Below are 14,633 nucleotides of genomic sequence, written 5' to 3' on the forward strand. Positions count from 1 at the left end.
CCAACGTGGGCCAAGCATCTTGCTTTTTTCTTGGCAACCTAACCGTCCACCACATACTGCGTGCGGGTGGTGCATGGATTGATCGCGAAATTTGAATTGCGCAGACTTTTTGTTTTCTTTGCGACAAGGCGACCGAAAAAAAATACGAACCGAAAGCCCGGATCAGGCACAGGAATCCGACTTGCATTCGGCAGCCCCAGCACTCGCTCCCGAGACAGACTGACAGCCTCGAAACGGGAACTGAGGGGTAGCAGGAACTGACAACTGGCATCGACCAGATCCTATTCCATCACCGTCTTCGACTCTTCCACTTGTTGGTGTTTTTTATTTTATATTTAGTTCTTTTTTGGCATCGTCGCAAAAGCACAACAGCACATACCCTGCAGCGCAGGATACAGCTTGGCGCATACTGTACGAATCTCACAAGGCTGTTGTGCAGACCGTCGTCCATCGAGTCTAAAGGACAAAAGAGGCTCCCCATAACCTTCATACATATAGTTGAGGTCCGCTCCTACATCACACTGAGGTTTTCAAGAGAGGAATATACACAAAAATAACGGCTGCCAAGCTAAAAGTACGGAAGAGCAACCCGGCACCTCACCTCAAGCAGAACAGGATGCATAACGACGAGACGGTGATCTCAGATGTGCCAGACATGATCAATAAAGCGCCGATCATTCCTGGCCACTCACCCTCTCCGGCTGTGGCTGGCATGTCGGGGTCAGAGCACAACAACACCACCATTACCACCACCACGGTCACCACCGATACTGTCACCACCAACACCCCTACCACGACCGAGTCCGTGCCTAGGCCCGGGCCTGTTGGACATGGGACTGAATATGGTGTTCAGGTTGCCGGGCGTGTCACTGGCTCTGCCTCTGCCTCTGGCATTCACGATGACCAGATTGGTAACGTCCCCGTCACTGGCATTTCCTGGGACCAAGCTGGCGCATCTGGCATTTCTTCCTCCTCGTCTCCGTCACAGCAACAACATCAGCAGAAGAAGCAGCAGGAAAATGAACATGGGTTGAACACCACCATTTTTGCCAGCAACAGCTTAAAAACATCAACCTCCACGGAAGAGCAAGCAGACACTCTCAAGAGCAGTTCAGTTCCCAACACTGGCACCGACAAGAGTGAGTTACCATTTTTATCTCTTCATCACCTGTTAACACCCTGATGGGAACCGCACATGTCGTTTTATTTAGCTTCGTCAGGTCTGGACTCTAGCCTGTCTGCATGTCTTTGAATGTACACTGTAGACTTGGCCGCCACTGTTAGTCAAGGACCAGTCAGTCATCGTCCACTCATCGTCAGCCATTTCCAAGGCGGCACTGCCCGTTTTTTTTTCACTTTCTTTTTTTCTTGTCCTTCAATTTGATCTTATAATACACCAGATCTACCTACCTAATCTTGGCATATCTTCTTCTTTGTTGGACAACTCTCATTTAACATTTCCTGTTCCTCCTCTCCTGTCTGTCTATATCTCTCGTATCCTATGCCACCCGTCTTCAACAGGGATCCGGAATCTTGTTTGTCTAGCTTCCCCAACTTTTCACGGACCTCATTCGGCATTCATTACATACTTAAAAACCTTGTTTTCTCCGGAGTCCCACGTTGTCAAAAAGACGAGGAGAAAAAAAAAGGCAATGCGCTGATCGCTAACGCGTGGTCGTACTCCGGATCTTCCAGCCCCAGACGAGCAGCAGGACATCATACCACTTCGAGCCAAGCCGGCCCCGCATCAGCCAGACCATTCTGTAGACCACCCTATCGACCACCCTGGCCACTATCCAAAGGACCCCGGTGACCCCAGTGACGACCATCCGGTACAGACTAGCGAGTCTAACCGCAATCACCACCCCAGTTGCTGCCCGCGTGCTCAACCTGGCTCGCGGCCCCCCGCGTCGCCGTCGACTTATATAAGGTCGTCCCCCTTGACGTCGGAGCTCCCCAACGGTCCTGACGGTGGCGATCACGATTCATCCACCCAATCTAACCCTCAACCACCGTCTACCATGATTTTCGCCGACCTGTACAAGTCACCCAGGTCGCCCCTAAATAAGCTCAGGCACTCGTTTCCTCACCATCAGCCGGTTGTCCTACCACCCGACCTTGATGCCGACCTTGTGAGCAAAGACAAGGCGAAGCAGAAGGAAGCTGTTAGGAAATACCTTCTTGAGAAGATTCGAAATGACTGGGACTTCGAATGGGTACCTGTGACGCAATCACGTCCAACCGAAGCAGCAACAACCTCCAATGAGAAGCAGCAGCAAGAGAAGAGCGATATCGCTCAACCTCCATTAGACAACACCATCGCGCCCAAGGAGCATGGACCACCCAGGATAGCAGACGGTGCCGTAGCTCAGACCTTTGATGATGATGCGCCTCGGGATCCAGGAGAGGAGGCAGATTCGGAATCTGATGCCGAGTCCGTTTACAGCACGATATCAGAAGATCTCGTTCACTACCGTCCCCGGGCGGAATGGACCTCAGATCTCTCAGACAACGACGAGCCGCCAGTTCCCAGCACCTCCTCTCCTTTCCGCTTCGACAGCCCCGACGCAGTCGGAACCGCCGTCAAAAGCTCCCTGGAAGCAAAGCGGGCCAAGAGGAGGCGGGCAGTGAGAAAGGAAGCCTCGTGGAATCCCGGGTTGGCCTGCTTCGAAGCTCGCCGCGATGCCTGGACAGGCGCCAAGACATTCCGCGTCAAGCCCAAGCCGATGTGTCCCGCGTCGCCCACGACAACGATGTCGACGACGACCCGCCGTCTCTCCTTCTGGCGCCATCATCGCTCGTCCGAGTCGACTAGCGCTGCCGCCGTGGCGCACCCAGCCAGCTCACCACCACCACCAGCAGCAGCAACAACAAACCTCTCCGCCCCTTTGTCCCCCACGACCACGCGCAACTCCCAGCAAAGCGCCCAAAGCGACGCCGTATCCGACACCTCAGCCAGAGGAGCAGGAACAGCAACAGACAACAGCACCGTCCCCTCCACTTCCCCCACCTCACCATCTAAACCCGATACTCAGCCTGCCTACCCAGTGCAAACCCTCCTTCCACTCCCTCCTCCCCTCCTCCCGCCGCAAAACCCCATGCGCGCCTCCGTCACGCCCTCCATCTATCCCTCCCTCTACGACAAAATCATTGTCAACAACATGCAACCCTCCTGCCCCGTCAACCTGGCCGACGTGCTGCGCGCCTGCGTAGTAGGTTGGAAGCGCGACGGCGAGTGGCCGCCCCGATCGCAGTACACCAACGTTGCCGTTCCGCCCATGCTGGTGCCGAAACCGATGAGCGCTGCCGAGATTGCCGCGCAGAGGCAGCGGAAGGTGGCTCTCCAGAAACAGATGCAGCAGCAGAAGGAGGCGAGGGAAAAGGCGGCTCGGGAGGCGAGTGAGGTCCGCGAACGAGCTCGGGAGGCGGCTAGGTTGCAGAGGGAGGAGAGGGGGCAGAAGGCGAGGGAAGCGAGGGAACAGAGGGAGGAGAGGGAGAAGCAAGAGAGGATGGAGAGGGCGGCGGAGAAGCAGAGGCGGAAGAGCGATGCTACGGCGCAAGGGGGGGCGCCGGGTGCGGGGAGAAGATCCAGTATTGTGGCGTTGGTGGGCGGGGTGGTGAATCATTTGACGAGGGTGCCGACGGCGGAGGATAGGGACCGGGAGAGGTCGGGGAGTCAGAGTGATGAGAATCTTGGAGGAGGAGGAGGAGGGAAGGGCGGGATAAGGAGGAGTTTGCAAAAGGTGTTTTCGTTGGGGCATGGTGGGGGTCAGGGACACCAGGCTAATGGCAATCCTCTTTCTTAAAAGGAGAATGAGGGTGGATGTGAATGGAAATGGCCGAGATGGGAAAGAGTTTATACCACAAGAGAGATGAGAGCATTGACCAAGGTGAAGATGGCACGTCAACGTTTTCTTTGGAAATGAATGGTGTGTGCGTGTGTGTGTTTATGACATGTCATGACATGGGGTAATGGGAATGGAATGTTTGGAAGTTTGAAAGAAAGGGCAATCGGAAAAGCAAGCTTAAACTGATACCCAAGGTCTTTTATTAATTGAATTTTTTTTTTTTTTCTTGGATGGAACCACGAAGCTGGGCGAGCATGGAGAGAGAACAGGGAGGGAGGGAGGGGATAATAATGGGCATAGTCAGGGTGAAGGATTTAATAACCTGCTTGATGACTAGTTCCGACTACTCGTGGGTTGGCGGACCTAGTTAGTCTCTCAAACTGCTAATGAAGCCTATGATTACTTTACCACCCGATCCATCAACCATTTCGTCTTCATTTCGATGCGGCTAGAGGTACCGACCTGTCTGGACACAATCGTTTACTAGAGGTAGGTAGGTCAGGCCTCGGCAGGGGGAGGCGGTTGATAAGAAAAGTCGTGGCTAAAGTCTTGTTCTTTTCCTCCCTCAAGTCGCAGAAAGCCCAGAGACAGATACGCTGGCGACCCAGCTACGTAATTGCAGTGTTGTTGGTGATATGTCAGCTTCTTTGAACGTGAAATCTCGATGAACAGGGGACTAAACATCATGAAAACGGAAACGAGAGAAAGGTAGTAGGTAGCGAATAAACTCATCACTATGCATTTTTGGTGGATGGTACATAGTATCTTCTGATTGAGTAATCCTGCGATGCACATATAAGCATAAAACACGATAGAGAGAAAAGAAACCAACCGCCGCTAGATGCTACACCACCTAAAGATATATCATCATGCCAGAACCAATTCCATTCCCTTTCATTTCATAATAACCTAAACATTCATCATTCATACCGGTATTTATATTCATAACAAGGCCTTGAACCTCCTATCCCAAACCACCACTACCACCACCACCTACCCCCTCCCCCAAGCGCCATATTGCGTCCCACTCGCACCACTCTTCACACTCCCCGTCTGCCCGGGGCTCGCCAATTCACCAATCCCCATACCCTTCCCCTGCTGACTCCTCCCCAAGCACCCATAATGAACAACCGCATCTTCCCCTCCTGGCAAAACCGCCACGACGCTCCCACCCAACCGTTTATGACAAACTCCACAAACTCTCTCCTCCCCAATCACCACCCGTCTATTTCTTCCTCCCACTCTGCTTCCACCACCCGGCAGAACCGCTCCCTTCGGTAACCCATCGCCCAACAAGAGAAGAGCTTGGCTGGTAACTAACCCGGTCTTCCTCAGGCCTGCAACGACGAGGGTCTCGTTAACGATACTATTCGCGTTGCGCATGCGGCCGCGGAAGTAGGACTCGAGCTCGGAAACGGGCAGGTCGTCAGGGATCAAAGAGAGGGTGGAGGTGGCGGGCAGGCGAGAGCCGTGCTTCGAGAGGAGGTCGAGGGCGGGTGGCAGGTTGGGTTTGTGAGGGGAGGGAGGGGTCAGGTAGAGGGAGAGCAGGGTATGGTAGATGGAGGGGTGGGCTTCGTCTTGAGAAGGGTCTTCGGTGGAGGAGGGCGAGGTAATGGTGGTGGTGCCCGGGGGGTGGGAGGGGGAGGTGGGTTGAGGGTGTTCGGAGGATTTGTGGATGCGGTTGCAGTATCTGGATAAGAACGGATTGGTTAGTATGCATGGGATGGATTGGGGAAAAAGAACCCAAGGGAGCTTACTCTTCTGCTTTTTTGTAGTCTTTCATTTGGAAGACGTAAATTTCTAGGGCTTGTTTGTGTTGACCCATGTTACTAAGGACAACAGCTCGCGCTTCATAGAAGCGTGGGTCGTCTCGGGGAATGAGACTGAACGCTCTTCCGAGGCTGTACTGCCGACTGTCCTTCAAGAACTGTACCAATCGCTCCATGAGAGAGTCCCACTCTTCCTCCTTCCCTTGTTTTTTCTCCTCCCTGAGCTGTCTGATAAACAACTCGACAAGGCGGTTGTGAAACTCGGGAGTCATGTCGTTCAGCTCCGAAATGATATGCTCCAGGTATTGGATCTCCAAGGCTGTGTCGATGCCGCCCAAGAAGTGGAGGACCCGGGCTCTCGGGAGAGTCTCGGCATTCTCCGAGTCGGCGAGGAAAACCTCCATTCCCAGCTTGGGGTCTTTCCTCAAAGTCCACTCTGAGAATTCGAGAATGACGTCGATCATCTCAGGCGGGAGGCCTTGAAGATACAGGACCGTCCTTTGGGGACCGTGCAACGTAGGCGCCGCCTCATCAGGCTCGTCTGGCGAGCCAAACTTGCGAAGCAGATCTAGAGCCTGGCGATGAAGCTTCTTGCCGTAGAAGAAGTCAACTAGCTCGTTGAACCGGTTGTGCTCTACAAGCCTCTCGTTAACAACCTGTGGGTCGCAAAAGTTGGGGATTCTGAAAAGGGAGCTGGCCAATGTGGGACGGGAGTACATGAAGGCGCGGAACAGAGTGGTGTCGACAACTCTGAAAGTCTCCTGTAGATCCTTCTCAAGCTGTTCGTCATCCTCATCCTTGTGAGACATTAGGAGTGTATTGAACGCCTCCTCTGTGACCCCGTTTGCTGACTTGCGCGGCTTCAACTTTCCGGTCACTGGATCAATGACTCTCTGAAGTCTCGCTCTGGCTCCGGCCAGGTAGCTGTTCAGCTCCGAGACGGCTGTCATGAGATCCTTTTCGTCTTGGGCGCGTTGTTCCTCGGCCGTCTTGCCCTTGATGCTGGCCGCATCATCATCGACTGGGGCTCTTCTGGAAGAGACTATGGATGAGGTTTCGGGATCAAACTTCTTGCGACCGTGACCCATGAGGTACTTGGCAAACCCGCCTCCTTTCTGTGGCGACGATACCTCAGAATGCGGCTCATCCTCCTTGGGTGCATGATCTCCATTTGCTTTACCGTTAGGGGGCGCTTCGTGGTCCGACTCTTCCTGCGGCTCTTCAGGCTTCTTCTCATCAACGCCCAGCTCTCCCACAATGATCTTGGGAAAGAGTCTTAATACTCTCTCAGGCGGAGCATGGACCTCGTCTTCATTGAACAGGTCCATAGACTCGCGAAATTTCCTTTGACGGAAGAGCAGTTCGGCCTTGAGCATTTTGACTTCGCGCATGGTCTCAGTCTTGTTCTTGAGAAGAGCGTCCTCCAACATAGCCAAGATGCTAATGGCTTCGTCATACCTCTGGGTTTTTACCAGCTCGTCGATCTGGGAATCATAGTCCGTAGCATCCATTTTCCACACCACTCTTTCGCTCAGGACGTGGAAGCCCTTTCCAGCATGTGCCAGGCTGACCGTGGGTGGTGGGAAATGCAGAGAAGCGGCACCAGGGAGACTGATGGTCTGGAGCAGGTTCAGTGTGTCCGGATTCCGTACTTCGAGACTGCCCTTGGTCGGTGATTGTAAGGCAAGAATATAGGGGTAGCTATATCCTATGCTCTCAGGAGCAGCTTGCCAAGGAATCTGGCGCTTCTCCAAGGCCTTCCCGGCGTCATTGATGAATAACGTGTTGATGTCTTTGGCAAGCAATAACTGACCCTCGGCGAGCTTCGCCGACAGCGGTTTGGGCGTAAAGTTGCCCAATCCCATATATCCCATACTGACTGTAGCGCCAAAGCGACTTTGTCCTCCTGCTGCCCCAATAGCCCCAGGACCAACAATATCCTCCATCTGACCGGTTGTGATATCGACTATTTGGTAGCCACCGTTCATGCCGCAGACCACCTTGTTTGCGTTGGCCCATGTCAGAGACCGGATGGCCTCGGACAGGACTATTTCGGTGACGTCGGGGGAGAGCTCGCTCTCGTGCCATGACCACAGCAGCAAGCGGCGCTTTACAGCAACAGCTAGACGCGATATAATCTCGGGTATCCCAGTGTCGGGATCCTTGACAATATTGCTCGTGACGGCAAAAGTGGAAGCGCTTTTCGTCCGGGCTGTGGGGAACTCGATAGGTTCAAAGGTCTGGAGGTCGTGGAGGGCAACGCCGTTGTAGTTGGACAGCGATATTATGATGTTGGCTTCCTTGATTATGGCGAGTTGTTCGATAGCGCGCGTCGAGAACTTTTCTACCTCGCGGAGGAGGTCGGTGGGCTTGGGGCCTCTCGGCGCGGCTTGGGCATTGTAAAAGCCTGGCGCGGCAGCCTGGTACTCTTGGGTCGTCGTCGAAGGTCCATTGGGGTCTTGGGTCGTCGACTCGGTTGTAGCTTCGCTCGGTTGTTGGGACGACGTTCCGTTGGCAGACTGGCTCGGTGGTGGTGGAGGAGGAGGAGCGGGTGGAAGTTCGTTTACACGGTATATTCTGAGGGATCCCGTATTCAAGCCGACGAGGACACGGTCACCGTAGGCGAGGATGGACTCGATCTTGGACTTGTCTCTCTGCTTGAGCTCGATGATGGGTCGAGCCGTAAATGCGGAGAGCATGGCGACGGGCCCGCTGCTCCCTGGTTGCAGCAGTGGTCACAGGGCGGTTATGAAGGCATTAGATTGTGTCTTTGGAGCAGAAAATTGTCGAGCAGCGCTGGCGCAGGTTGGCGATGTTCCACTTTGTACGGTCTCGTCTCGGATGGATGGTGTTATCGCAGCCGAGTGGGTGTGCCGGGTGGAGGATGACGGCATGGCGATTGGCAGGGCAGTGGTGATACTGAATGATGGTCAGGCGCCGCATTCAAGGGTACGTAGGGTACCTCTACAGGCAGTGCCCGACCCCACGGGACGAGATGGTGGGTGCGATAGCGGGACTGTCTTTCGAGAAGCAGGGTTAGGGGTAGACGTGACCTGAACTTCCTTGCAACCAAGACTTGAAAGAATCCAGATTTCAACAATTACGTACACTACAACAAAGCTCGTCCTTCACTTGGCTTTATCCCCTATTTCATTTCCAATGCAACAGCTTCTGTTAAAGTGAACTGCAAAGTGATGATTGAGTTCAGACAACCTACTCGTGTTTTCATGTTTGGTATTTCCCCAAAGTTCTGGTCACGAACAAGTACGACCGTCAAGGTTCTCGAATCAACATCCAGATGCGGAGAGTTGCGATGGAGTCCTCCATGTTTGTATTGTACTGTACTGTTACGAGTCGTTACGAGCTGGCGGTACCCGACTTACCTCCCGGTTTAGATGGAGTGTCGGGCAACTCCTCTTAGAGCTCAGTGTCATGAGACTCTATACTACCTACCGTATAGACTCGAGGCATCCGTTTTCAGGTTCCGTGGAAAACAGGCATAACCTGTGAGCATACTGCCATACTGCAACATTCATGTCCGCCAGAAATTGTATGGAAGACGGGTGATGTTGAATGTCTCCACCCCCTCCAGCGCCTTTGGAAAGATAGGCCCAGTGGGAAAAGGCAGGGCAGTACACGTGTAGAATAATCGAATCAACGGTGCTCCGGGTAGCAACATGACTCCTTCCGGTCACTCTTTTTTTTTTGCGGGCATACCTTAACCTGGAAGATATACTAACAGAATCGGGCATACTCTGCGTATGTCTGATTATCTCTATGCCTGGTCTCCAGGGAACCTAGAAACAGATGCCCCGGGTCGAGTCTATACGGTACGCAGTCTATCTTTCCAAGGAACCTACCTAATGATATCTACTTAACAGGATGGACAACCTTACACGCCCAACTTCTTGATCTTGGTGCATGATGGCCTGTTTCTAGTGTAGTGTTCGTCCGATTCGTTTCATATTTTGTCGATTCGGCTCCCATCACCCGACGGCACTGGCTGCCGATAAAAAGCACGTTGTGAAGCAAATCCGTACAGATTATACATGGTGCTGCTGCCCGAGAATCGTGCATCCAAGTTGGCTATTCTGTAGAACCTCCCTTGGGTTTCCTGACAGGACTCCACCCGATCCGCTGTAAGATAGTGGAGTGGCTGCAGCATCGACGGGCATAATTGGCTAAAAATGGCCCATCTCGTCAGCGACAGAACACCTCCATCGTCGCTAGCTTGGATATTTCCAAGCAATGATTGCACCACTTAGGTTGTACACTATTGGCGACCGTGACCGTCTTTAGGTTGTCTGTGATTTCAGACCTACTTGCCTTCCTTTCCATCCTGTTCCCAAAAAGATATTTCAATTGTTGCCCACCATAGCTTCTTCAGCCGAGTCTGGAAGCCCCTCCTCCTCTAGACCTGACCAACCCGCGGCAAACCATCACGAGAACGACAACAAGGTGCCACCCGGAACACCACCAAGGCCAGCTGCTGGAGACCATAACACCAAGGACAGGGGAGGGAGGACACGAGAAAGAATTGGAAAAGACCATCATCCCCGCCGCATTCTCTTTTCTGTCTCTGCGCAACCAAGCAGGACACAACGAGACCAAGACGGATTCGAGCTCCAAGCCTATCCGCAATCCAGCAGGCAGCCTCACACTCGCACAGCCGACGACACAGCTGACACCAACCGCAACCCCAATCCGCCCCGTGATCGCGCCGCGGCCAAGGAAGAAAAGAGGGCCAGGAAGCGCCGCTGGCTTGAGGCACAGGACGAGATGAAGTTTTCTCATAGTATCCAGTTCAATGCGGTGCCGGACTGGAGCACACATTACATCGCATACAGCAACCTCAAGAAGCTGTAAGCTTGCCGCCTGTCTTATCTCCGCCGCCGTGCTCAGTCAGCCAGCTAACATAACTGCCTAGCATCTACCAGCTTGAAAAGGTTATCCACCTGTCATCCGGCGGCGATGGCGAGTCGCGCCCGCTGATTCAACATGAAGACCCCGAAATCGTCTTCGTTCGAGCCCTGGATGTCGAGCTGGAAAAGGTCTTGTCTTTCTATACTGTCAAGGAGAGGGAGCTGTTTGAGGAGGTACAAAATCTCTTGCGCGACATCGACGCATTCGATGAGCAGTCCGGTGACACCGACCAAGAGCGCCAACTTCGTCCCCCTACCCGTGGCAGCGAACAACAGAGACCTTTGCGAGCCCGGAGCGAAAGTCTGCCGAGCCGGGCCTCGACTGACGACGGTTCCAACAGCGACCAGAGCGACAATGAGAACACCGGCCTGAACACACGGGGGAAACAGAGGCGGTTGAGCCCGGGGAGGCGAAAATCTAGCACCGTTATCCCTGGACATATGATGTCCTCCATTGGCGACATGACAGCCTCTACAGAAATGACGAGGTCTCGCAGGTTAAGCACTACCTTTGACGACGACTATGCCGAGCAGGCTGTCTTGTTCTCCTCGGGCATCATGCTCAAGAAGAGGATCATCAACCTCTACGTCCAGCTGTGCGAGCTCAAGTCGTACATCCAGCTGAACAGGACGGGCTTTAGCAAGGTCCTGAAAAAGTTCGACAAGATCATTGACAGACAGTTGCGTTCCAAGTACATGGACACCTTCGTTGATACCGCATACGCCTTTCGTCCAGAGACCACCAAGACCTTGGAAGAACAGATTCACCTGATGGTCCACGCATACATGGACATCGTTACTCAGGGTGACGAGGCGGCGGCCACGCGTGATTTGCGATCGCACCTTAGAGAGCACGTCGTCTGGGAACGAAACACGGTCTGGAGAGAGCTTATCGGTATGGAGCGGCGAGCTGAAGCCGCAAGTCTGGGACATACTCTTCTAGGGCGAGATACCGATCCAACCAGCCACCGTCTCCAGGGCGACGATGAGCTGGTGTTGCCGACCAAGGAAATCGCAACACCGCTTGGTCGCTTCAGATTGCCTGCTTGGCTAGTCAGCTCAACTCTGATGACTCTCATCATCATCTTTGCCATCTTCTTCGCCCTGCTCTTCATGCCCATCATGAAGAAGCCCGAGCAGCAAAATTGCCTGGCATTGCTGGTATTTGTCAGTTTGCTCTGGGCTACCGAGGCCATTCCCCTTTTCGTCACCTCGCTCATCATACCTTTCCTCTGCGTTGTTCTTCGAGTCTTCCGCGATGCCGACAAGCCCCATCACAGACTGGGTGCCAAGGCGACTACGGATGCTGTCTTCTCGGCCATGTGGACGCCTGTCATTATGCTCCTGCTTGGTGGCTTCACTCTCGCAGCGGCTCTCTCCAAGTGCGGTATCGACAAGCGCATAGCGACTTTTGTTCTCAGCAAGGCAGGAACACAACCTAGGACGGTCCTCATTGCCAACATGGCTGTGGCCGCATTCGCCAGTATGCTGATCAGCAACGTCGCCGCTCCTGTCCTCTGCTTTGGCATCATCGAGCCCATGCTTCGCAATCTCCCAGCTGGTTCCAACATGTCCAAAGCCGTCATCATGGGCATTGCCCTCGCCTCCAACGTAGGCGGCATGCTCTCACCCATTGCCTCCCCGCAAAACATTGTCGCTATCGGCTTGATGGAGCCCCCTCCCACTTGGGGAGAATGGTTCTTCATCGTCATCCCCGTCGGCGTCATCTCCCTGCTTCTCATCTGGGTCCTCCTGCTCCTCACCTTCCAGCCGGGCAAGGGTACCTCCATTGTGCCCATCCGCCCCGTCAAGGACCGCTTCACGGGCGTGCAGTGGTTCGTCACCCTTGTGACCGTCGCCACCATCGGCCTGTGGTGCGCCTCTCACCAGCTCGAAGCCGAGTTTGGACATATGGGCGTCATTGCCATTATTCCCATTGTCTTATTCTTCGGCGTCGGCATCCTCACCAAGGAAGATTTTAACAACTTCCCCTGGACCATCATTATCCTGGCAGCTGGTGGACTGGCACTCGGCAAGGCGGTTAACTCGTCTGGCCTGCTGCACACTGTCACCAGGCTGATCACCGAGGATGTCCAGGATTTCAGCCTCTACGGTGTCCTGATTGTCTTCTCGAGCTTGATTCTGGTGATTGCCACGTTCATCAGCCACACTGTTGCGGCGCTGATCATTTTGCCGCTGGTGTACGATGTCGGGAAGGGGTTGGACGAGCCGCACCCGAACTTGTTGGTCATGGCGGGTGTATTGATGTGCAGTGCTGCTATGGCGCTACCTACTTCAGGATTCCCTAACATGAGTAAGTTTTGTTACTGTTGCCCGTTTCTCTTTTTGTCCAAAGCTAATCACATTATCTTCCACAGCCGCTATCATGAAGGAAGACCCAGCTGGCCAGCGATACCTGCAAGTCAAGCACTTTATTAGCCGTGGTGTGCCCAGCAGTTTGCTGACCCTGTTGGTGACCGTCACGGTTGGTTATGCTGCCATGAGGGTTGTTGGTATGTAAGGGGCCTACCTATAATCACGTGGATATTCTTGAATTTATGGTAGCTATAGAGTTGGGCTGGTAGCATGAATAAGGAAAGCGGATCTTGGGGGGAGGGGGGGGGGGGGGTAGACGAGGAGGAGGACGAGGATTTCTAGACAGTGATGATCAAGCGTTTCGGCGGTGTATTTTTGGAGTAAATGATCCCGTTTGTGTTGATGTATTCCTTTTTGTTGTTTCGCGTTGATTATGCTTTTAATGAAGACAGCGGCGCAGATCCGGGAGCGGGAAGGGAAATCTATTTGGGCTTCTTCTATTCCTGCTGGATTTTCTATCGTGATGAAGGTTGACTAAAGGGGTAGATCTCATGCATAGCGGCCCCCAGTATGATCATGACCAATTCTCTCATAGTCCGGTACCTTTTCTTCATGCACTCGCACCAATTCGTGTTGAGCCGCATACAGCACATCACATAGGCAAGGGCCTGATAAAGTGTAACCCCAGATATCATGGATGGAGCAACAGATCCAAGGACTACCACTGCAGCCTAAGAAATCCTTCGTCCCGCTCGTGCCCTCTTCTTCCAAGCCCTTTCCAGCCCACTGCTCTCTCTCTCCTTCTCTCTCTCCTTCTCTCTCTCTTTCTTGTTCCAAATCACTCGCTCACTCACTCATCCTCCTCAACAACCTCCTCGCCATAGTTCTCCTCCTCCTTGGCCTCTGCCTCCTTCCCCTTGCTCTGGTCATCACCACCATTCTGACCCGCCCGCTTGTTGTCCTCCTCCATCCGCTGCGTGAGCTCCCGGTTGATGTCGTCTTGGAAGGTGGCGGCGATTTGCCGGAGTTCGTGGAGGTACTTGGCGCGGTCGGAGGTGGTCATTTCTGATGATGAAGAGGTTGAATTGGTCGAAGTTGTGGTGGGGACATCCTTGGTAAGTGTGAAGGAGGGAGAAAGGGTTGTGGAGTTGGTGTAGGTTGCGGTGAAGGTGGTGGTTGAGGAGGCCATTTTGAAATATTCTTTGTTGAAGGGGGTTGGAACAGAAGATGTGAATGGTTTGAGGTTTCAAATGTTTTGATGGTGAGAAGAGGGTTGGGCGTGATTTGGTGGTGGAATTTGTCTGGGTTATGGTTAGTGACAGTTCTGTTAGGGTGTCTTGGGCATTTGAAACATACATGAAGTGTCTTTTTAGCTATGGTATTTCTAGCATCCAATGATGAGAAGGTGTTTTATTTTTTTTTAAAATCGATATCAGAATCAGATCCTCACATGAACGGAAAAGGAAGTCTCAAAATCCTGAAATGCATCTCAACTGACCTCTCAGGTGTCCACTGGAACCAATGCTGCACGTTTCACTGCCCTACAGCATCCCCCCCCGCGTGCGCCTGAATTGGGGAAAACTGACGTTGATTGCGGGGCACTAAAAGCCCTCCCCACCAAGATTGCGATCGTGACGGAACACTTTAGGGCGATCTAGCCTCTGATTCCCTTTCTTCTGCTTGCCAAGCATTCAAGCCCCTGGTTGAATTTGTATTTCAAGTTGGATAGTATCGCCCAAAACAACCAGCAGCCAACACCAACAACAAGTGGTGGCGTC

At 53.3% G+C, this 14,633-nt stretch overlaps 4 protein-coding genes across 4 annotated transcripts; 2 read left to right on the plus strand and 2 right to left on the minus strand.

The window, feature by feature from the left end:
- Positions 1-616: 616 nt before the first annotated feature.
- On the plus strand, positions 617-4,044 carry NEUTE1DRAFT_147046 (uncharacterized protein; the record flags this gene model as incomplete). The annotated part of the gene is made up of 2 exons (XM_009853657.1): positions 617-1,139; positions 1,696-4,044. The coding sequence occupies 2 exons, from the start codon at positions 617-619 to the stop codon at positions 3,804-3,806; spliced, it is 2,634 nt and encodes an 877-aa protein (XP_009851959.1).
- Positions 4,045-4,597: 553 nt separating this feature from the next.
- On the minus strand, positions 4,598-8,316 carry NEUTE1DRAFT_147047 (uncharacterized protein; the record flags this gene model as incomplete). Its single annotated transcript, XM_009853658.1, has 2 exons — positions 4,598-5,538; positions 5,606-8,316. 2 exons carry the CDS (start codon positions 8,314-8,316, stop codon positions 4,842-4,844), a joined length of 3,408 nt encoding a protein of 1,135 aa, XP_009851960.1.
- Positions 8,317-10,396: 2,080 nt separating this feature from the next.
- Positions 10,397-13,184, plus strand: NEUTE1DRAFT_64832 (uncharacterized protein; the record flags this gene model as incomplete). The annotated part of the gene is made up of 3 exons (XM_009853659.1): positions 10,397-10,479; positions 10,545-12,853; positions 12,918-13,184. The coding sequence occupies 3 exons, from the start codon at positions 10,397-10,399 to the stop codon at positions 13,058-13,060; spliced, it is 2,535 nt and encodes an 844-aa protein (XP_009851961.1).
- Positions 13,185-13,534: 350 nt separating this feature from the next.
- Positions 13,535-14,276, minus strand: NEUTE1DRAFT_64833 (uncharacterized protein; the record flags this gene model as incomplete). Its single annotated transcript, XM_009853660.1, has 2 exons — positions 13,535-14,156; positions 14,212-14,276. The coding sequence occupies one exon, from the start codon at positions 14,042-14,044 to the stop codon at positions 13,706-13,708; it is 339 nt and encodes a 112-aa protein (XP_009851962.1).
- Positions 14,277-14,633: the final 357 nt, after the last annotated feature.

Source organism: Neurospora tetrasperma (genome assembly GCF_000213175.1).
Source record: "Neurospora tetrasperma FGSC 2508 unplaced genomic scaffold NEUTE1scaffold_4, whole genome shotgun sequence".
Lineage (NCBI taxonomy): Eukaryota > Fungi > Ascomycota > Sordariomycetes > Sordariales > Sordariaceae > Neurospora > Neurospora tetrasperma.